Source organism: Tiliqua scincoides, chromosome 2 (genome assembly GCF_035046505.1).
Source record: "Tiliqua scincoides isolate rTilSci1 chromosome 2, rTilSci1.hap2, whole genome shotgun sequence".
Lineage (NCBI taxonomy): Eukaryota > Metazoa > Chordata > Lepidosauria > Squamata > Scincidae > Tiliqua > Tiliqua scincoides.
The window spans coordinates 107,043,809-107,066,909 of record NC_089822.1 but is presented as its reverse complement, the minus strand read 5'-3'; the positions used below and the strand labels follow the sequence as shown (position 1 = coordinate 107,066,909).

The 23,101-nt window shown below is 43.8% G+C and overlaps 1 protein-coding gene across 2 annotated transcripts; it reads right to left on the bottom strand.

Moving 5' to 3' along the window:
- Nucleotides 1-2,772: 2,772 nt before the first annotated feature.
- EXOSC8 (exosome component 8) lies at nucleotides 2,773-21,500 on the bottom strand. Of its 2 annotated transcripts, XR_010793926.1 has the most exons (12): nucleotides 21,413-21,500; nucleotides 18,933-18,969; nucleotides 16,397-16,460; nucleotides 14,803-14,876; nucleotides 13,025-13,070; nucleotides 10,961-11,066; nucleotides 10,834-10,879; nucleotides 9,037-9,133; nucleotides 7,760-7,877; nucleotides 5,815-5,921; nucleotides 5,528-5,643; nucleotides 4,837-4,918 (listed from the first exon to the last, which is right to left on the bottom strand). XR_010793926.1 is itself a non-coding variant. In XM_066618020.1 (11 exons), exons 1-11 carry the CDS (start codon nucleotides 21,433-21,435, stop codon nucleotides 4,803-4,805), a joined length of 834 nt encoding a protein of 277 aa, XP_066474117.1. In that variant the 5' UTR covers nucleotides 21,436-21,500; the 3' UTR covers nucleotides 2,773-4,802. The 2 variants fall into 2 exon arrangements, 1 of the variants encoding a protein (XP_066474117.1); XM_066618020.1 differs by lacking the exon at nucleotides 5,528-5,643 and having other exon boundaries at nucleotides 2,773-4,918.
- Nucleotides 21,501-23,101: the final 1,601 nt, after the last annotated feature.

Below are 23,101 nucleotides of genomic sequence, written 5' to 3'. Positions count from 1 at the left end.
GGGTTTAGCACACAAAAAGGATATTTTATATCAGCATAAAAGGGGTCTTTAATTTGAAAGTATTTTGATGTGAGCATCACATGTCATCTATTTGATGCTACAGCTTGGCAGGGCACAAGTTTACAATTGCTACGGGCTTAGCTTGGCAGTGAAAAATAGCTTTTATCTTACTAGATTGTTTTTTGGAGGATGAGGGAAAATGGTAGCACCTTGATGCTGACTGAAATTAGCAGTTTTTAATATTTGATTTTCTAAGCCATTTAGGAGCCCCTAGCACATTGAACTGTGTCAGATATTATGCTGGCTTTACAAATTGAGCTTCACATACCCATATTTTATCTTGTTTTCAGCTTAAGTGTGGAATGGGGAGGGAGGCAGAAGTTCAACAGATGATACTTTCTCAATCACTTGCTAGAGGTGCCAGAAGAATTCAGTTATCATTTTTAACTTGAATAGTTAGAATACCAGGATTGTTAACTGGATCAGACCCAAGGCCATCTAGTTTACTCTTTTCTCAGTGGCCTCAGTTTTACTTTTTTTGAAAAGAGACAACTTTCTAGGACCCTGTCTCCAAAGCGGTCTCATCAATGAGTTGATTTTCACATATCCCTTCTCATCATGGAGGCAAAACAGAGGAAGAAAATGTGTCTACCTCCTTTAGAGTACTACTTGTCAAAGTGCTGTGAAAATAAAATTTCTTAAGTAATTGCAATATTGTGAATGTTTTACTCAGAATCAATCCCAACTGTATTCAAAGTGGCTTAACCAAGTCACCTGTCCCTGTGATGGGAGCCCATCTTGTTACTTTCAGTGAAGGAATCACTGCTGCTGGGTAAGTTTCAAAGTACTCTATATCTTGCTCAGCTCACAACTGCACTGTGTTTTGGAGGGTGAATGAACTTGACTTCTCACTAGTCTCACACTTCAGGAAGGTTACAAAATCAGTTTCATTTCTGAACAAAGCAGGGTGAGGCTAGAAAAAGCTGTATCTTGATAATTGTTCAATGAAGCTCCAGTAAATTTGAGGAAATGGGTAGATCCTGACCTCTAGTTAATTTGTATCAAATTGGAAGGAGATTGGACAAATGGTGTTGCATCCTTTCTGCTAAGCAAGCCATGTCTGTATGTGGAGAGTAAAGGAAAGACTCCAGAAATCATCAGCCCATCAAATGGATGTAGTAGTAGTTGGCAACCTTCAGTCTCGAAAGACTATGGTATCGCGCTCTGAAAGGTGGTTCTGGAACAGCGTCTAGTGTGGCTGAAAAGGCCGATTCGGGAGTGACAGTCCCTTCCACACTGGGAGCAAGTGCAGTCTGCCCCTGGTCTATCTCCCTGGCTATGGGCCTTCCTTCTTTGCCTCTTAGCCTCAGACTGTTGGCCAAGTGTCTCTTCAAACTGGGAAAGGCCATGTTGCACAGCCTGCCTCCAAGCGGGCCGCTCAGAGGCCAGGGTTTCCCACTTGTTGAGGTCCACTCCTAAGGCCTTCAGATCCCTCTTGCAGATTCCTTGTATCGCAGCTGTGGTCTACCTGTAGGGCGCTTTCCTTGCATGAGTTCTCCATAGAGGAGATCCTTTGGGATCCGGCCATCATCCATTCTCACGACATGACCGAGCCAACGCAGGCGTCTCTGTTTCAGTAGTGCATACATGCTAGGGATTCCAGCACGTTCCAGGACTGTGTTGTTTGGAACTTTGTCCTGCCAGGTGATGTCGAGAATACGTCGGAGGCAGCGCATGTGGAAAGCGCTCAGTTTCCTCTCCTGAGTGAAGAGTCCATGACTCGCTGCAGTACAGAAGTGTACTCAGGATACAAGCTCTGTAGACCTGGATCTTGGTATGTTCCGTCAGCTTCTTGCTGGACCAGACTCTCTTTGTGAGTCTGGAAAACGTGGTAGCTGCTTTACCGATGTGTTTGTTTAGCTCGGTATCGAGAGAAAGAGTGTTGGAGATCGTTGAGCCAAGGTACACAAAGTCATGGACAACCTTGCTTTATAAATGTCAGTACAGTCAGCGCTTAAAAGCCATAGGACTTTCAGGCTAATAAATCAAGAATACTGAACAGATTTTCTTCAAAAGAACACCTCCAAAAAAAAAAAAAAATCAATTTTGGAAAATCAGTTTCAGGAATTCTAAAAGGAATTGGTCACTTTAGAAAGTCACAAATATTATGATGTTCTCAAGGTTCAGCTATCTTGCACCAGATTTGAGGAGTGGTGATCATAACCTGCTAACTACATACCAAATTTCAGAAAGTTTAGATGTTCAGTTCAGATTTTATGACCAATAGAATGTTCTTATACAGGTCCAGCCTTGTTATACACGGATTTCTTATACATGAATTTGACTCAGCACGAATGGCCCCTGCAAATGAGAAGGAATGTGCTGATCCCTGGAGAAGGGAAAAATGCACCCCTTTAAAATCACAGTTTAAAAAAACTGCTTTTTACTGTTGCAGAGACAGTCATACAAGTGATTACAGCTATAACCTAATTATCCACAGATTCTTCTATCTCAAAGCTGATGAAAAGGGCCCTTTAAATTAAAGGAAAAGTCATTTAATAATGCCAGAGAGGGCTGACAATCCATCAATCATTCCCTGCAGGCTTCACTCCTCCCTTTCCCCTGAGCACACTGAAAGAAGGCTAAATGGCAGTGATTATCACCTTCTCCATTCTTTCCCCCTTTTTGCCTATTCATCACTTGTCCCATCTCCCTGCCCCTTCCACAGCCAATCCAAGGTTGCCCTTGAACTGCAAATAAAGTTTCTCGCACTGGAGCATAGAACTTATTTATTCAAGCAATCCAGTTTTCCTGATTTGGTAACATTCAAGGAGTGTTTGTAGTATGTTAATTGTTTGTGCACCTTGGTCCAGCTGCTGATTATTATGACGCGTAATTTGGTGCAACTTGACATGAAAATTACAACATGTCATACTAAGGAATACCAGTTCTGATTTTTGCATGTTTAAAAATTCCACATGTGAATCCCACAATGCTGAAGCTGCGTAAAGGAACCAACATGAACAGCACCATTCATTGTATCCCTCATCTCACAGAGCCCCATTTCCCATTCATCTAATTTCTGTAGGCTCAGACATGAATGGAGTACTCTGTTTTGGGTGGTGTTCCATACACAAGTATGTGTTGCTAAACAATGGGGATACGTTCTGCAAAGGTACATTTATCTTTGTCAGAACGGCATAGAGTGGCAGCTGGGTCATGACGCAGAATTCATTGCAGCAGAAAAATTTCTGCACTCTGATTCACAATTTGGGAACTGACCATTGGTCAGTGATTTGATAAAGACCTCAGAGTTTCTGGCATTCTGAACACCCCATGGTGGCCACTATCATATATGCGGTCCGTTGTTGACTGAAAGGTCATTAGGTGGCATATACCTGTACATCAGTGGCAATGACACAGTTCCATGGGGGAGGGTGTTTAAGCAAATTAATGTGTAGCAATTCTGCTTTAAATTAACTGGTCTCCAGTGTGATTGATTTGACACTGACTATAGTTACTGTATGGGGTAAGCTTATACTTGCCTGATTAAGCATATCCATATACCGTATGTAGTACTGAGCATATACACTCCTGTTTTGTATCCACTCAACAGTAAGAAAGATGTAACAAGCAAGATTTAAACATCCAGAGTGGGTTCTTTATTCAGACTGTCACAGGTTTTTCCCTTCCTGTTTTCTCTCTGCCTTTCCCTCCCCTTTTTCTTTCCTCTCCCTATCAGGGTCCTGTTTGGACATACTTATTGGAAATAAACAGAGGAAGAACTGCAGCTATCATGAATCAACACCCTGGAAGATAACACAAAAGTCCTCAACTGGTTTCTGTGCCACTGGTGCTGCTTGACTGTCCTCTGTCCCATACAGTGCCTTCCTTTCCTGGGTTTTATCAGGACTAAATTGTTACATTAGATCCATAAGGAACTGGAGAGCCCTGCCTGAACAACACGTGATTTCTAACTGGACTGGGAAGACTTCTTGTGTTTACCGTCCATCTTCAGAGTTGAACATGGTCAAATGTGGGATGGGGAGGTGCACCTGAGCCATTCATTAAAGCTGATCACTGGGTTTGTATGAAGTTTCATCTGTTCAAAACAAAACAATAAGTCTCTTTCTTTTTGAACTGTAGATATTGTCAAGTTTTTCTGCCATCAATAGTGCTAGACTTATTCAAATGCCAGCCATTCCCTGGCTTGTTTGTCCCACAAGCTGTAGAAAGATGCCAACTTTCCGACACCGACTTGTGTTCCATTAATGTCTTTCATTCTGTCTGAGCAAAAATGCAGCCCTAAAAAGGAACACAGTAAGTTTATTACCTTCTTCTCGGGCAGCAGTTACAATGATGGCACCACCAAATCACACTAGTGGCGGCAGAACCACCAGCTCAGCTACAGCATCATCATTCAGGCATCCGATCAAAAAGTTAAAGGAAAAGAAACTCTTCAGTGCTTCTAAAGTCCTAAAATTTGCATTTGAAAAAAATATATATTTAAGGACCGGATTTTTTAAAAAATTAAATCAGATCAGTAGTAAATTTTCTGATGAAATTAATTTTAAGGTTCAATAATGAATTTTTGCTAATGAAGATTTTTTTAAAAGAATTATCTACAATATTTGCAGATAGCATTTTATTCATTGGCCCCACAGGCAATAGTGTACATACATCCAGATGGAATGATGTTTTTGAAATAATGGAAGTTTGTAAATGTTGTATTTGTCTGAAATAAGGGTTTGTAAGCACTGTGGTAAATACATTTTTTTTACAAAACCACTTTAAAAAGGAGTTTATGATGGTTTTATGCTTTTGATCACTTTATCCATTAGCTTCTTCACTTCTGCGTGTCTTGTTCTTGCCCGGCTGATACAGTCTTGAAGTTTTGCGCCTGTCACTGTGCTTCCTCCTGCCAAGGACATATGCAATGAATATGCTATTGATATCACAATTTCAACATCACAATTCTGCATTACTGGTGGATTTTATAAGCATCGTTGTATTAGAGAGCCATATGGTCCAGATATCTCCATTGGTGGAGTACGTACGGGAGGAAGGGCATGCAAGGAACCACACCAGTGCCCGGCTAACTCCTAAGTCAGCAAGAACCCACTGCTTCCCACCACTGCCTAGCAAACCATAGACCTGCAATTTTCAACCAGTGTGCCATGGCACATGGGTGTACTGTGAATGGTCTGCAGCTGTGCTGCAGGAGCTCGTGGTAAAGCAATTGGGGTGTGAGCTCCCAGCCAGCAGCGTGGTGCGCCTTCACCGTTTTAGCACCTTCTCTATGTACTGTGAGATGAAAAGGGTTGAAAATCACCCACGCAAAACCATGTAGCAGGTTACTGTCTCCTTCCCCCAGTGTCATTTTATAAATCGCATACATCCTATCCCCCATCACTGCATTTGGGGCTGGGACATCTAGCCATTGTTAATCAACTGGGGGGGGGGGAGAAAAGATGGCCTGCTGGTGCCACCTGTTCCTCACTGGGTTATGGGTTCCTGGCAAGCTTACCAGGAAGCAGCGGTGAACAGCAGTAAGGCAGACCACTCTATTCCCCCAATACTATTTTGCACGTTCTGCTGCCATTGCTTTCCACCATTGCCTGGCCAGCAGCCAAGAGGCAGCATCTGAGATGGAAACAAGCACACAAACTACAAAAATACCTAAACACACACAACTGAACCAATAGTGTGTTGCGTTGCTTACAGAACTGCAGCTCATGTATAAAATATTGTTAATGAAAATGTCAATATCAAAATATTGACAAGGCTCCAATAGACATGCCTTTTAAAAAGTACCTGGTTTATAAACAGAACATAAGTTGCCTTCTTCATCTGTTACAATAGTTAGAACTCCAGTTGCCAGATCCTCCTCTTCTGTAGTCGGGTCAACAATTACTAAAGAACTTTTGAAGAGACCAAAAAAATCTTAACAGCAGAGTGACTCAGTGAAAAGGCACAAGCATAACATTGTCAAGATACTGATAGTCCAGTAACAATGCTCATTACAGAAATCTGAGATATAACACAATCCTATACTGTACATGTTTACCCCAAAGTAAGCCCCACTGTCTTCAGGGAGGTTTACACCTTAGTAAATATGATTCAGATTGCTACTCTAATATCTCACTGAGTGACAATACAGTACATGAGAACAGTACAAGGACGACATAAAAACAGATTGAGATATAAAACCTAACTTTTTTTCCTCCAACAAGGAAATTTAATTGGCTTATTCTATCCTCTCTCTCCCCCCCCCCCACACACAAGTAAAAGTCACACCACCATACCGACAATTGAAGATAGGTAGTTGTTTCACTTTGTTCAGTCCAAATTGTTTGAAAAAGATGCACCAGGAGCCCTATCCACACTATTATTTCTCGGTAGCTCCTCTGTTTTCTTACTAACAGTATTTTAAGGCTGAGGTATTCAATCTGTGCATCCCTTAGGGAGGCGTGGCTAGGCTCCAGGGGCATCACCAGGCATCTTAGAGAGAGGCTGGGCTGCTCTGCTGCATGTGCTGCAGCTGTGAACGAGGTGGGTGGGGCAGCACGAGGCTGGGAGAGCGTGTGAAACATGCTGGGGAAAGAAGGCTGGCTGGGCAGGCAGAGGTGCCGCATCTCATCATGGAGCTCTCTCCATGTGCAACCTCGCCCCAAGGACTACAATTCCCAGTGTGCCCCTTGCCCTGGGCATCCTGGGATTGGTCAAGGCTGGAGGAGAGAAGAGTTCGGAGGTGCTGCATCTCATCAGCAAAGGGACACTCCTGGCAGGCTTCAAAGCAGGAGGGAAGAGTAAGTCCTCCACTTGGGGAGCCCAGCATGTTCTTGGGGGAGTGTCCAAATGCCCCAGCCTGCATTCCTCTGTCTTGCCTGGGGGGAACAGGGGTGGCATCTGCATGCTGGGTGTATGTGAGTGAGCAGCCCCCATCTACTTTGGGGTGAGTTGTAATCTTGCTGGGTGTGGCTGCAATCCTTTCCACACTTTCCTGGGAGTAAGCCCCATTGACTCAAATGGGGCTTACTTCTGAATAGACCTACATAGGCGTGGGGTCTATGTCAGCTTAACCCAGGATCTTCACCTTTCTCTTCCTCCCTCCAAAAAAGAGAAAAAAACCACTCTTGATGGCTTTGTCTCCAAAAATTGATTAAAAATTAAAATCTCCATTCCTTTTTAACCATTCCTTTTTCCTCCTGCTTTTTTTTTTTTGGGGGGGGGGTACTCTGTTGGCTGCTATTGTAAGACAAAAGGCACAATCCTAGCTAGGTCTACTCAGAAGTAAGTCCTATTGTGTTCAATGGGACTTACTCCCAGGAAAGTGAGGGTAGGATTCCAGCTAAACAGTCTCTAGGTTTCAGTTTGCACTTAGCAGATACACACAAAACAAAGTCTTTCCCTCCCCCAGCAAATTCATCAAGCCCCCTCCCTTTCCAAAACCTTCCAGGTGTGCTGCTAACAAACTCAGGGCACAATCCTAACCAGGTCTACTCAGAAGTATGTCCTATTTTGTTCAATGGGGCTTACTCTCAGGTAAGTGTGGTTAGGATTGTAGCCTCAGAGTGCTGGCAGCCTTGTTTCTAGTGTGTAATTATAACACCTTCATCCCCATTTTGCGGGTAACTGAGGTGAGGTGTTGTAATGGGGAGCTGTGGCCAATGGCTGCAAGGATCAGGAGAGGTGCGAGCCGGAAAAGTTCGAGAACCAGTGCTTTAAGGTATAACTTTGAAAACAGTGACCTACTTACTCAAACAATACAAATGATGTAGCCACAGGTTGCTTTCTCATAGTCAAAGGAGTCTTCTCTTCCAAGTTAACTTCCGCTAAACCAGTTTCTTCATTTATAGTAACTGCAGGCAGTTGTACTGAAACAAGAGCAAACATTGAGCAGGTAAGGGTTGTCCTCTAAACAGAGATTTGTGCTGAGCAACAAGCAGAGCAAGAGAGGGATGCAGACATTGGGAAGGAGAAAAAGAGAATGAGGAGAAAGTAGTATGCAAGACCATACTTCCGGGTGGTTTTTAAAAAAATTATTATAGAAATATCTATGCCTTCTTTCCGTACGCTCAAGGCAGCATACATAAAAGAAATCATAATAATCTGTCATTTACATTCACCTGGAAATACTTTACTCAATGGGTTATACCCCAAAAAAGTCAAGGCTAAGCATCATTAATGAGACAAGTTAGTTGTGACCAACTTAAGTGCCACTGATTTCAGTGGGACTTAATCATGACTAACTTGACATGTTAAGTCAAGTTAGGGTTATAGTCTACAAATACAACCTAATGGCCACAAAAAACCCCAAACCCATTAAGAGCAAAGTTAAAGTAGAAGCTCAGGAAAATGTAAAAGGCCAAAAACCAACTCAGTGACCAGTGTGCAGTGACCTTGTCTTTGATGTAGTGTGAAGAAGTGAAAAAGTCCTATGGACATCCATGAGCTTTGTTACTGGGAAAATCTCCAAGCAGAGAAAAATTTGTTCACTCTTTTAAAGTTAACAAAAAAAGGTGACTTGATTGCAGCATTTTTTCTCACTGAAGGCGTATGTATTCCAAAGGACAGATGTGATCTCTCATTGCAAGGCACAAAAGTGCCTACCCTCCAGTTCTTCTCGTGTTATGCTAATTGGAGGAGAGGGGGAAAGGAGGGAAAGAACTCCAACTGCTGTCTCCAGCAAGACTCTGCTTTGCAAGAAGGGAATTCTGGGATCCTTCATAACCAGGGTGACAATGTAGGACAGAGTGCCTATACATTTCACGATTGTATAGAAAAGGGAATTTGGGCAGATGCAACTCAACATGGAAGGGTTTAAAAAACTGCACCTGCCCAAATTCCCTCTTCTATACTTTGGTTAAAGGTATAGGCACTCTGTCCTACTTTGTATCTGGTAACCCTGTTCATACCTCCAATTTGCCCCCTTAAGTTTATCCTTCAGAAACATCAGCCAGCCAGGGCCTGGCTTCTCACTAATCCCATGCCAGATGTTCATGTAGCTTGCAAATATAAAGCAATCCAGCTCACCATTTCTTAAAGCTGCTACGAATGCACACATGCAGGCATCCAGGAGGTTCCCATCGTAGTCTAAGCATATAATGTCACAGTACAGAACCCACGCAAGCTAAGGAAAGAATGTTGCGGATATAAATACTGAAAAAGCTATGAAGGGCACCACAACAAAAGTGAAGCTTTGGAAACAACTGTGTAAATCCATACATTTCTCCAAATCTGTTTTCCCTTATTATTATTATTCAGAATATTTACATACTGTACCGCTTTTCAACAAAAATGTTTACAAAGTTCTTTACACAGGACAAGGAATGAGGCCTGCCTATGCTTAAATAGGAACAGAAGACTTACCATGAATATTCATTTTCTTTCTAACCCTTTGACACACAAACTGTACCATTGATTACAATATCTGCATATGTGGATCAACAAACCATGCCTTACCATAAGAGCTTCCAAACATGACTATTAATGGCATAAATAACTATAAGTTCCTGGACAGACAGGCATAATCTATGCTGTTTAGGCCTACGGGATCACAGGCAGTGCAGCGTGTGGCTATCACCCAACAGCCAAGCCCAGCTGAAGGTGGCCCCGAAAGACTAGATAGGGGGAATGTGGACACATGGGAGTGAATTGTATTTATATTTGTAAATTTAAGCTTCGAGTGTTTTCATTATTTTATATTACGCACAATCAAATAATCCAGGAACACACTGCTTTTCCAGGGTATCCTATTCTACCTCCAGCCCATGCCCATTTTCTTCATAGCTATAGGCTTTCCTATGTAATATTAGCAGCATTAATAGTAGTATAAAAATATCACATTTATCAGAGCCACAACCTATGTGACAAATAGAAAGGACCAAATTCTATTCAACTTTCAACCAGCGATGCAGATGCGATGCAGCCACAGTGTAGCCCTGAGGTAAGGGTACAAACGTTTCCTTACCTGAAGGAGGCCTCCATGACTGCCCCCCCCCCACTGCAGGATGCAGTATGTGTCGCATTGGCAAGGCTGCATGCTCTAGAAAGTTGGGTAGGATTGGACCCAAAATGACATGTAAACTTTTTCCACGTGAGCTGAAACTGAACTACAGGCGTGCATTGCTTAACAGCCATTCACCTGATGACGGACTGCATATGATGGTTGTCAAAGCACAACAAAGATACTTTTAATGAGGCAGTCAGGTCTCCTAGAGAACCTGCAGCAGAGTGTCTGTTTACACAAAAGAGAGGCTCTTAAATGCAAAGAAGAGGCACTCCAGTAACCTGTGCAGCCTGCTCGTGTCTGGCAGGGATATCTGTTTACACAACAAAGGTACAACACAACCGCAAAGTGTGGTTGGTCCATGGAACTCCTTGCCACAGGATGTGGTGACAGCATCTGGCAAGGATGCCTTTCAAAGGGGATTGGACAAGTTTCTGGAGGAAAAATCCATTACGGGTTACAAGCCATGATTTGTATATGCAACGTCCTGATTTTAGAAATGGGCTACGTCAGAATGCCAATGCAATGGAGGGCAGGTCTCTTGTTATCTGGTGTGTCTCCTGGGGCATTTGGTGGGCCACTGTGAGATACAGGAAGCTGGACTAGATGGGCCTATGGCCTGATCCAGTGGGGCTGTTCTTATGGCAATAGAGTGGAATGAATGTTCACTTAATGACCTAATCACATAACAATGGGAATAGGAGAATGTATCCCCATTGTTAAGTGGTGCACACCTGTAGTTGATTCTGGAACACTGAAAACCTTATCAAGTCGCAGTATATAATGGTTTGACTATTTGAGAAAACTGAACTTTTCCTTACCTTCCCATCCACGATGCACAGATCTTCTTTCATTACTAGCTGTGAACTAAAGCAGCCATATGGTTAAAAGAGAAACCCAGTTGATCTCACAAACTCTATTGAAAATGTAAAGCATAATAATACTTACTTTTCAATCACATCTGCAATAAACTGGCTTGCTGCCTGAGCCTCTTCCCCTGGAGGTCCAGGTCGAAACCTTGGTGAACAGAGTGGGGGGAGATCCACATTAGGAACTGAGGGGAAATAAATAATTAGTAATCAAACTAGAAGATTTAATAGAAGACATCTAGTACAACACCCATCTCTCAGTCTTATGTTCTTGGGCTGGATCCTAACTCCACACCTGGGCAGGGCAGATCTGCACCAACTTTTTAGGTAGTGCAGATCCAAGTACAGGTGGAGCCTATTTATCCACATTTGTTCCATTCTGTGACTCAGTGCAATTAACAAAAAACACATTGTGCTAAATTCCATAGAGCAGTGGTTCTCACACATTTAGCACTGGGACAGAATGAGAATCTGGAAGTGCCGTCATCAAGCAGGAAAATTTTTAATCATCCTAGGCTGCAATCCTACCCACACTTACCCAGGAGTAAGTCCCATTTACTATCATTATTAAAAGCATATACAGAGTAGTCTGTTCAATGTACAGGTCTATAATATTTCCCCAAATGCAATCACATATCATGGTAGCATCAAGTCTAATACATTAAAAATAAAATATTGAAATGAATGGGGACCCACCTGAAATTGTCTTGCGACCCAACTAGTGGGTCACAACCCACAGTTTGAGAAACACTGCCATAGAGTTAAGCAAATATGCTGCAGTCTGACACTTCCGGATGGAAGGAAATTAAGGCAGCTGTTATCAATCTCCCCCCTTCCCCTTTCACAGGTAGGATGCTGAACTTTTAAGAGACCAGTCCTATGCATTTCTACTCAGAAGTAAGTCCCATTCCAGTCAATGAGGCTTACTCCCAGGAAAATGTGGAGAGGATTGTAGTCTAAATCTCATGCTTTGCTTGCTGGGAAGGCTTGCGACTGGAGCAGGAGAGCCTGCAAAGGGGGGGGGGGATTTGGCAAACACTCCCTGGGTTTTTTAAAGCAATCCCTTCTGTTGCTATTGCACCTGCACCTGCACCTCTGTGTGTGTGTGTGTGTGTGCACTCCACCTTGCTGCATGTGTTCTGGTTACACAGAGTTTTCCCCGCCCCTCTCTTCAGCCTCTTTGCTGGCTCAGGGGCTCCAAGAGTGTTACTGGTCCTTCACAAGGGGAACCTCTTCCATGGCTCCAGAGCTATTTCCCTGCCTGGGCGAGGCAGAGCCTTTTGCAATGTTTTAGGCAAAGGAGTGTGTGACTTTCAGTTTTCCCCCACCCAACTGAGACAAATCTGCAGATAAAAAATCCATAGATAAATAGGTTGCACCTGTAGCCCCACTGGGACTGCTGTGGCATTACCTGGGGTAAGGGGAATCAACTGCCCTTTTCCCAGGCTGAGCCGCAGCCAGGCCCAACCCCACGTAGCATACATAACAGGCCTGCCCATTCTGGGTTAGGATTGGGCAGAGTCTTAACTTTATTAGAACAACAAAAAAAGACTTTGCCTTTCTCCCACTCTCCAAAATGCCTTAGCAGGCCCATAATTCTCACTTTTAGAAGCCCAGCCCAACCTTCCAGCACCCATGTTAGGTAAATGTAATAATGACATTTAAGTAACTCTGAAAAAGGAGGTGGTAAAAAAAACTCACTATCAGTTAATGTGAAATCAATTAACTATTGCTAAGGGAATGGATGAATGAATGATACATTTAAATGAGGGTCATATGAGAAGGGAAACTGAATGTTGAAAAATAAAAACAAAAGCATGGTTTCAGAACAAGTACAATGTTGGAAAAAAATGGGAGGAGAATTCTAGGGCCCAATCCTATCCAATTTTCCAGTACTAGTGCAGCCACAATGCAGCCCCATGGTAAGGGAACCAATGTTCCCATACTTTAAGGAGACCTCTGTGACTGCTGCCCCACCACAAGATGCAGTGCATGCCCCTTTGGCACAGCAGCACTGGCACTGGAAAACTGGATAGGATTGAGTCCCTAATCATGTAACAGAATTGTCCAGTCAAAAAACTACTTTTACTGAAAAAATGACTATAGCAACATCAGAGAAAAAAAGGGAGCAAAGAAATCTTACCAATATATCCCTTGTTACTGGAATCAACCGGAGGTGCTGCAAATTCCTGCATGAGACATTTTGAGGCGGGGGTAAAAAAATATAAGAATCGGAAGAAATGATCTCTCTGGAAATTTCCTTAAGCCTAACACACCCTTTTGGGGTACAAGGATTTAACAGCAATTTATTAATTATTTTAATGGAAAATTTGGCACTAATATGCAAACATCAGGAGGGTAATATTTATGCAATCATGTTTAATAATGATCTAACAAAGACCCTGTAATGGAAATGCGCAAGATCCCTCAAAGAGATAGGGTGTCAACAGTGGCCCCCTGCTCTGGCAGGCAAGCATGGGGTTAGCACCAGGGCCTTAGATTGCAGTGAGTGTGCTGCACAGCTACAGCCACTTGGGAGACAAAAAGGCCTTCAGGGTTAAAAGCAGCACCTGCAGGAAGGAAAAAGGGTGTAGGTAGCAGAAGAAGGAAAGCTGGAAGGAAGGAGAGAGAGAACTAAACTGATAGATTAATGGATTGAGGAACTAATGGACTACTGGACCTGCTGACTGACCTTGGTCAAGCTAATGGACAGATTGGACTAATGGACAGATGGGCGAATGGACTTCTGAGGATTGCTGGAATGGGGACTGCTGGAACAGAGACTAATGGAGACTGGTGTATGGCTGCTATGCCCAAGACCTACTGAGGACCAAGGTGTTGTGGTGGTGGCTGGAGAAGCTGCTAGCAGGAGAAAGGAGGAAGGAGGATCTCTGGAGGTTGAACAGGTGAGCTACCCTGGTAGTGGGGTCCAGCAGTGCAGAACTAGGGCCACTGCTGGAGAAAAAAAGGGAGCCAATTAGCTGAAAGTGGGCATAGGTTCTCCAGGCGAAGCTTGGACTGGGAATTTGGCAAAACAGACGCAAACAGAAATTGTCTTAATGGGAGATTTGGAATTAAGAGGTATTTTGTGTTTTTTTTTAAACAGAGGTATAGCTCCTTACTCTTTGCCGCATCAAACCACATTTTAATTGGAGGCTAAATTGTCAGTTCTTCTCATTCTTGGACAACTCCAAATTCTCCTGATGAATTTCTATTTGTCATTCCACCTGTTCCCAAGAGGCTGAGGGCAGCTAAAGACATGCAGCATCAGAAGAAAACAGAAATAACTGCGAGCACCCAATGCTCCTAAATGCTTCTCCTTGGCTGTCAAATGCTACATACAAAACTCCTGCCTCAGTAGGCAATTTTAACTGAAACATCCTGAAGAATACAGGATAAAAGGAGTCTCCATACAGCCACATTTGCCAGGATACACATTTTAAACAAAAGCTGAACTTAAAACCCCCCAGTTCTGGATATGAACCAAATACAAAGGATTCTGCCTGCTGGGGGTGGAGTGAGAGTCAGCCCCAGGTTTACCAGGCTACACCCATCCACTATAGTTCTCTGGATGGAGTTCTACAGACACAATAGCAGCAGAAAGAAGAATTTCTTCACAGTTATCCTGGCATGTAAAAAAAAAATGCTGTATGCTACAATCATTTGCACAGGTTGCATGCTACCTATGGACAAACTTATTTGTCAAGTCAAACATATTTGTACCCTCCCACTTCAACACCTCAACTCTCCAGTGAAAGAAGGCATCTGGGAGGCACTATATCAATTTGTTACTGCATTACCTTGCTACTATCAACCAAGCAGGCAAGAAGAAACTACAGAATTCTGAGGTCCAACTGGTTCTACAAGGACCACATAAACTGAATTTATGGTCACTTTAAAAAAAAGTGTTTATAAACCTACTGCCTTTATGCCACAGATCACCGTTGTGTTTCCTAGCTTCACAAGAGCGGAGCCATCTGCAGTAGTAATTGAACCTGGAAAGAGAGAAATGCCTTGTAAAATCTAAACCTTCTACCTGTGAAAATACCTTTATAGACCAGACCAGCGGTTCTCAAACTTCTCAGGGGTAAAACTCCCAAGGTAAGACTTTGCCGGGGGGGGGGGGGTGGTCCAAGAGAGCAGTAATGCAATTCCCAGGATTACATCACTAATGGGGGCAAAAGAAAGTTCTTTATTTACAGGGAGCTGCTCCAGGAGGTGTGGGGAACCCTGCAGAGCCCTCCACAGGGCTCCCTTAGAACTGAAAATAAGCAATTGGAAACCACTTCTGGTTTCGCAACTGCAAGCTGGAAGTGGTTTCTGATAACTTATTTTCAGTATTTTAAGACTTGGGGGGTGCCTGCAGAGGAGGTGCGGGGAGCCCCTGCTCAGCAGGGCTCCCCACACCTCCTGCACCTTGCGGCAGCACCCCGTAAGTAAAAAAAACCTGCTTCGCCCCATTAGCGACGTAATCCTGGATATCATGTCACTGCCTTCCCCTTTTCCCCACTGCTTAAGAGGCCAGGAACTGAGGTTCTCAGGCAGGGATGCTGCGACACCCAGGTTTGAGAAGCTCAATGCTGCCCACAGAATAAAAAATGCTAGATGGTTCAGGCTTTACCTTAAAGTTTAAATGTTTAAACTGCAACCATGGATAAACTGGAAAAAACTTTTATTTTACATTTTCAGTGGACAAATTTAAAAACAACTAAAATTTGTTAGCATTGACCATCTCTTGAATGGGAAAGTTATTTTGCAGTCAAGGGTAATATACAGGTAGTGTCCAAGTTAAGGATGTCTGACTTATAGACATTCAGTCATCTATACCGGGGTGCCCAAACCCCGGCCCTGTGGCCACATGCGGCCCTCAAGGCCTCTCAGTGCGGCCCTCAGGGAGCCCCTAGTCTCCAATGAGCCTCTGGCCCTCTAGAGATTTGTGGGAGCCCACACTTGCCCGATGCAACCACTCTCAGCATGAGGTTGACTGTTTGACCTCTCAGTGAGCTGTGGGATAAGGGCTTCCTCCACTGCTTGCTGTTTCACGTCTGTGATGCAGTAGCTGCAGCAAAGGAAAGGCCAGCCTTACTTTGTGCAAGGCCTTTTATAGGCCTTGAGCTATTGCAAGACCTTCATTCATTCATAAAAGTTCATCTTTAATATATTCATTTATGTAAATGTATTCAAATTTTATATGTAAATTAATTCTTTTTTTCCCTGGCCCCCAACACAGTGTCAGAGAGATGATGTGGCTCTCCTGCCAAAAACTTTGGACACCCCTGATCTAGACAATCAGGTCAGTGCTTTCATGCAAGCACTGAGAGATCCAGAAAAATTAAACCAGAGTTTCATTCTCTCTACCTTTTTCTTGGCATATCAGAGCAACCACAATCTGTTATTACCCATGCCTCCTATTATGCTTCCTATGAATCAACACTATCGATATTGAAGACCAAACTATCCTCTCATCTTCACTCAAAAAACTATTAGCAAATGCTGTTCCACACTAAAGACTTACCTATGTTGACAGTTGTTGTCCTGAATTCACCAAGCTCCCTTCCATCAGGTCGACAATTTTCTTTCTAAAAAAATTTTTTAAGTCAGGCATATACTACAAAGTACAAAGATCTTGTCAGCTTGCAAAAGAAGAGCTTAATTACACCAAACTCAAAGAACAATCTAATGCGAGCAAACTTAATATTTTCTAGGTTTCAGGAACTATCAGCATTAATGGCCTCTCAAGCACACTATACAACTGATGCTAGGCCCCATGTCTGCAGGCCCTATTACTTCAGTGATGTTGGGAAAATAATAGATTGACCAGTTATCTTAGGATAGAATCCTAAACACACTCACTTACTCGGGAGTATGTTTGATTGAACTGAATGGGACATTTGTAAGTCAACATGCACAGGATTGCACTGTTAATAAACTTGAAACTGTTAAGTTGCTCCAACTTTTGGATAATTACAAAGTTGTTCTTAAGTGGATAGCAGCAAGCTTGCTCGGTCTGAAAATGGGCATATTTAATTCTCATAGTAGAAGCAAACGTCACTAAAGAAACTTTAGTTTTCAAAACAAACAGGTACACATAAAATTAGGGCAAAAGTTAAATGACTGATTTAATCTGCCAAGGGTAACCTTGGAATCTCATAGCTTCTCATTAAACAGATTTTCAGCTAATCAACCAAAGAGTTGATTACTTACAGTATATTTAACTTACAGTATATTTAACTTGTTGTCATATTTAAACCACCAAGCAGAGAAATTTAAGGTTAAGTGCCCCCCCCCCCAAAGTTGGGTACATTACATAAAACCTTGGAAATCAATGCAAAACTTTTAAACGGCTACAGCTGTCATGTTTACCATTTGTCCATACTTACCACTCTGGAATTAGCTCTGATTTAGTTCAGTGATGTACATCAAATCAGTCCTAGTTCCAGAGTGATAAAAATTGGGAAGCTGCTGCTTTTTAATTACATTGGAGAATTAATTGTTAAGCACAGTGGAGAGAGATTGAGGGCCTGATCCTGAGCTCTACGCACCGGCTTACTGCCAGTGTGCACTGTTGCAAAGGTACCATAAGGCACGTTTGTGAGCCCTTACCATGGGCCCAGAACTGTAGCTAGCCTAGCATGAGCCCCACGGTCTGCTGCCAGTCGGTGGAGAGGTGTATGGGGGGCGGGGGGGCAGAGGAGGTGTGGTGAGGGAAGGGAGCAGGGCGGGACTGGCAGATCTCAGCTCCACCGGATACTCAGGCCTGGGTCGAGCCAGGCGGCCTAGCATGGGACTCTTTGATTCTGCGTCAGCTCCAGAGCCGCCACAGAATCAAGTAGCCCCATCATGAGGCTACTTCCCTTACTCAGGGGAAGAGGACGAAAGTGCCCTTTTCCCAAGGAGACGGTGGTGGCTGCCCGGGTCACGCAGGATAGTGCAGCAGCTGTTTTTGGCGCCATGGCAGGCCCATGCTCCGGGCAGCTCAGGATTGGGCTGTGAGTCTGCAGAGCTACAAAGCACAGTGATTCTGGAAAACCCTGTGTGTGTATACAAGAAAAATTCAATATACAAAAGGTGTGAGCAGCCAGGTCTATTCCAATGCTTGGAACTGATAATGCAATTTTGGACCATCATGTGTTGAATTTCAAGTGTGCAGAGAGTAAGGTCAGATGTGGATATCTCATTGGTGGAGGTAGAAAAGGAGTTTATTTATTTATTTAGCGTATGGCATATAATACATGGACTTGTATAACATTTAAACTAGATCAAATATCAACGTACAGTTTGTCCAGCCATTCAAGGATAGAGTTACCTTCGCTGAAAAAGTCAGAACAGGGGCCAGTATACACCCTCAAACTGCAGCCAGACACAATATGGTATATGGTTTGGCAGGGAAACTCGCAATCACACTGTGGGGTAGATACTAACCCCCATTTAAACACTGAATTCTGACAAATACCATGTAAGGTACGAATCCTGTTCAAAGTTTTCCAGTGCTGGCAAGGTAAGTCAAAACCTGGCACCTTAAGTGTAGAATAGTCTATGTATCTACCTGTTTCTGGGAGTCAGACTGCTCATTTAATGTTCCTTTGCATGTTGATGTTGAAATTATTATGCAGATGTTGTGCGAGCGCCAGAGACAGCTTCTTGGATTTAAGCCTACCAATTGATAGATGAGGAAGATCAGCAGGCACTGGTAAAAGTGGATTGTTGATTATTTTTCCATATTCTTTCACAAAAGCCTCTTGCCTATGTAGGGCTGGTGGTGCTAAGTGGCTCAAAACGGAGAGCCAACAAATAGGATTGGATTTTATACAGCCGCTTATGATCCTCATGGTTTCATTTAGGCTGACATCAAAAAAGAGATATGCATGGTGGAAGATACAATTTCAGTCTCTCATTTCAAAGGGTAGGTTTTCTGCCCCAGCCAAGAGAGACTGGAAAATCAAAATGTCATTTGATTTTCAAAATTAGATGAAAAAGCCCCTACAGATCATTAAAAAAACACAAAATCAGCAATATTTAAACAAAAAATCAAAAGACTATATTGTACTTACTAAGAATCTTCTGTAATACTCCAAAGGTTCCACAGTTCTGAAACAAATTTAAAATAAAGACTATAGGACTGTTCACACATTAAACAGCATCCAGCTATGTTAACTGTTAGTGTGCACCTGGGAACAGTTCCATTCAGTGAAGGTAGAACTTGCACACAGTGTACACATCCATAAAAATTGATCTGTACAATCGTTCACATAAAAATTCATACCTTTCTACCAGTCACCTGCACAAGGGTACAGACAGTTGGGTATAGCAAAACATGTGGACCATTATGACAAAAAATCTTCTCCTTTGTTTGTCCCCCACAACCAGCATTCAGAGATACACTGCCTCTGAACACAGAGGTTCCATTTAGCTATCATGGTTAATAGGCTTGTCCCCTACAAATCTGCCTAACCCCTTATTAAAGCCACCTAAGCCAGTGGCCATCACCACATTTTGCTGTCAGAGAACTCTGTAAATTAAATATGCGGTATGGAAGTCTTTTGTGGCAGGCCAGGGGAAGGCACTCGATACATGTTCTAAGCCAGGGGTCATCAAACTACAACCCAGAGGCCACATTCGGCCCACCACAAGATTTAATCCAGCCCACAGCAACTTAACATGTTTTCCCAACCACACAGTTGGACAGTTAACATGTGCAGTTCTGTCCACCACACTCCATTCCATATGGCCAGAGTGGTGTCTAACCCTCATTTCAGTCACCCTCAAACCATAATTATTTAATTATTTCAGCATGTAGTTGGTCTGTGGAACTCCTTGCCACATCATGTGGTGATGGCATCTGGCCTAGATGCCTTTAAAAGGGGATTGGACAAGTTTATGGAGAAAAAATCCATTACAGGTTACAAACCATATGTGTATGTGCAACCTCCTGATTTTAGAAATGGGGTATGTCAGATGCAAGAGAGGGCACCAGGATGCAGGTCTCGTTATCTAGTGTGCTCCCTGGGGCATTTGGTGGGCCGCTGTGAGATACAGGATGCTGGACTAGATGGACCTATGGCCTGATCCAGCTGGGCTGTTATGTTCTTAATGTTAAACTCATTCCTCTATTGTTACGCCTTTATATATTAATTCTCAGTTTAAGAGCATTGTTTCTTTGCAACTGTCACATTTCTCTCTTGTTCTGGATCACATCATACTGATTACAAAAAAGATCCAAGTAAAACTTATTCATTCTTTTAAATCTCATTTACTCATGTATACCAGTGTGTAGCAGTGCAGAAGCACTGGGCTTTGAAATGCTTTAGCATATGTGGCAACAGCAGGCATACCTGCTTCTGCACAGAGCAAACTCTGCTGGCCTTGGTACTATGCTGAGTGTCTGAGCCCAGTGCTGTAAACAACAGGATGAGACAGGAATCAGTCAGACCTAGGAATGTGTTGTTGCCAGCTAGTGTTATCTTTAACCGAAAGTAACATCAGCTTGCTCTGTATTGTTGGAGGAGGGTGAATAAAAGGCTGGAGAGAGGTTGGTACAACAGGCTTCCCTCCTGCTACTCTATCTTTGAAACCTGCCTGCTGTTTCTTCATTTCTGCCTCTCTGACTCCTTGCTGCTTCAGTTCCTTTCCTCAACCCTCAGAGTGCCTCTGCTCCTGTGCTACATCCAGCAGCTCGACTCTTGAGTCCTTGCTTGCTCCCAAAGTCATTGCTACACCAGTGGTTCCCAAATGGTGAGTCTCAATCTGACTTTTTTTGGCAGCTCACCAAAAGGTGAAGGAAATATCAGATAACTAATTGCCTTCAAGCCCAATCAGATGCTGTCGCTGCTAATAATTACCCTGCAAAGAGCTTTGGCAGCTTGCAAGATAGCTGTTAAATGCCCTGCAAGGAGTTGAGCTCCTGCAGTTTGCAAGCATATGTCAATATAGGGAGATAAGTGTTTGAGGGTCTTTTCTCTGGTTATTATTGCTTTACACAAACACACACACATGTTCATACACACACAAACATACACACACACATATATATATTTTTAGATACACACACATACACATTCTTATACACACGCGCAAACATATACACGCACATAAATATGTTCTTAGATACACACATACGTGTTCTTATGTTCTTACACACACACGTTCTTATATGCACACAAACATATACACATATGTTCTTACACACATGCGTGTTCTTACACACACAAGTTCTTACTTACACACACACGTGTTCTAACATGCACACACAAACATATACACACATATATGTTCTTAGATATACACATGCGTGTTCTTATGTTCTTACACACATACATATATATATACACACAAATTTTCTTACACACACACTTTCTTTCTAGAGCCCCTTCTTCAAGACTGGTAAACCTGGGGCAGAACACGCGTGTGCTGCTTGTACGCCTGAATGAGACACACGTGTCCGACCAGGGGACAGAAAGGGTGCAGCTCCCAGAGCTGACCGCGGACGGAGAGAACCTCCAAGAGGTGGGAGAGGGTCCCCTAAGACACCGACCTGAAACCTCCCGCCGCCGCCATCGTAGCCGCTGCAGCCTACCCTGCGGCGACTCCCTCACTACGATGACCACCAAGCGCCGCGCACGAGTTTGGAAAGCCTAAACTTCCGGCACTAACCGGAAATACGTCACATCTCTGCGGTGGAGCGCATAGAGCGGACCCTAGAGTGATAATGTCATGGCCTTAAGACGGGACTTCCCGTCCCCATTTTTTGTCTCCTGCGAGCTCACAGTCACAACTGCTGCCCCTAGAAAGGAGGCACGAGGAGCGGGCCCCACTGGTGGGGCGAAGCGCCTCTGCACACCAGCCTGGCACGGCGCAGTTGGCGCTTCGTGGGACTCCGGTCTCGTTGGAGCCCATTTGCAGGCTGGTCAGGGAGAGGCGGTGTGTTCAGGGGCTTCGTTCGCCTTCTGGCATGGGTCCCAAGGCAAAGCTCAGCCACAGGCCGCTGTCTTCACTGGGGTGCGAGGGTCAGGACAGAGGAGGGAGAAAATTCCTTTGCCCAGCGTGTGGTTGGTCAGTGGAACTCCCTGCCACAGGATGCGCTGATGGTGTCTGGCCTGGAGGCCTTTAGGAGGGGATTGGACACATTCCTGGAGGAAAAGACCATTACGGGTTAAAAGCCTCCATTACAAGTTGGCTTCCTCAGAAAACCAGGTGCAGGGAGGGCACCAGGATGCAGGTCTCTGGTTGTCTTGTGTGCCCCCCCCCACATCTGGTGGGTCTCCATGAGATACAGGAAGCTGGGCCAGATGGGCCTTTGGGCCGAACCAGCGGGGCTCTTCTTATGTTCTTATGTCAGACAGCATAAAACGAAGCTTGTGACCCTGTTACAACCAAGGCAAAGGGCAACACACTCACAGAGGTTGGGGATAAAAAACTGGAGAGACGGATGTCCTTGTGGGGACATTGTATTTCCTGATCCTCGTGTCCTTGGAGAACTGTTCATGAATGTCGGATTAGCTTTAAAAGATCCAACAGCACAATCCCATGCATTCTTACTCAAAAGTCACTTCCATTCTGTTCAATGGGGCTTACTCCCAGGAAAGTGTGGATAGAATTCACTTAACTTTAAAAAATCCAAGAGCACAACCCTAATCATGCTTATGCAGAAGTAAGTTCCATTCTGTTCAATAGGGCTTACTCCCAGGAAAGTCTGTATATAGGATTTTCAGCTTAACTTTAAAAAAATCCAATAGCATCTGAGAGGTGCTCTGAGAAATCCCAGGGCCTCTGAGAGGAATTTTATCAGAGAGTACAAAGTTTCTTGGGGGGGGGGCCCTTTGCAAAGAGTGAAACAGTGTGAACACCCTTTGCAAAGGGTGAAACAGAGCAGGGAGGGTGGTGATGGGAAAGCAGAATAGGGGCAGGGTGGGACAAAACAGAGTGGGGAGAGGGTTGGGACAGCTGGAAAAGTCTTTGGAGCCCAAGTCTACCAACCCATGTGGCATCAGTAGTGTCCACATCATCTCCAGTCATGGTAGTGTCCCCAGCATCCCTGAGGGCAACAAGTCTGAGTAGATAGGAAATTGTAAGATCCCAGGAAATTCCTGGGCCCCCTCCTTTGGCTCCCAGGCCCCCCTTTTCACCCTGGGCCTAGGTACAAATTACCCCTTTTACCCCCCTCTCCTAGACCCTGCACAATCCTATGCATGCTTACTCAGAAGTAAGTCCCAGTCTGTTCAAT

Excerpts from the sequence above, each read along its gene's own strand:
- EXOSC8 (XM_066618020.1), bottom strand. The coding sequence starts at position 21,435 with ATGGCGGCGGCGGGAGGTTTCAG. Across the intron at positions 14,877-16,396 it reads GACAACAACTGTCAACATAG|GTTCAATTACTACTGCAGAT; the intron begins GTAAGTCTTTAG and ends CTCTCTTTCCAG. Across the intron at positions 11,067-13,024 it reads CAGTAACAAGGGATATATTG|TTCCTAATGTGGATCTCCCC; the intron begins GTAAGATTTCTT and ends ATTTCCCCTCAG.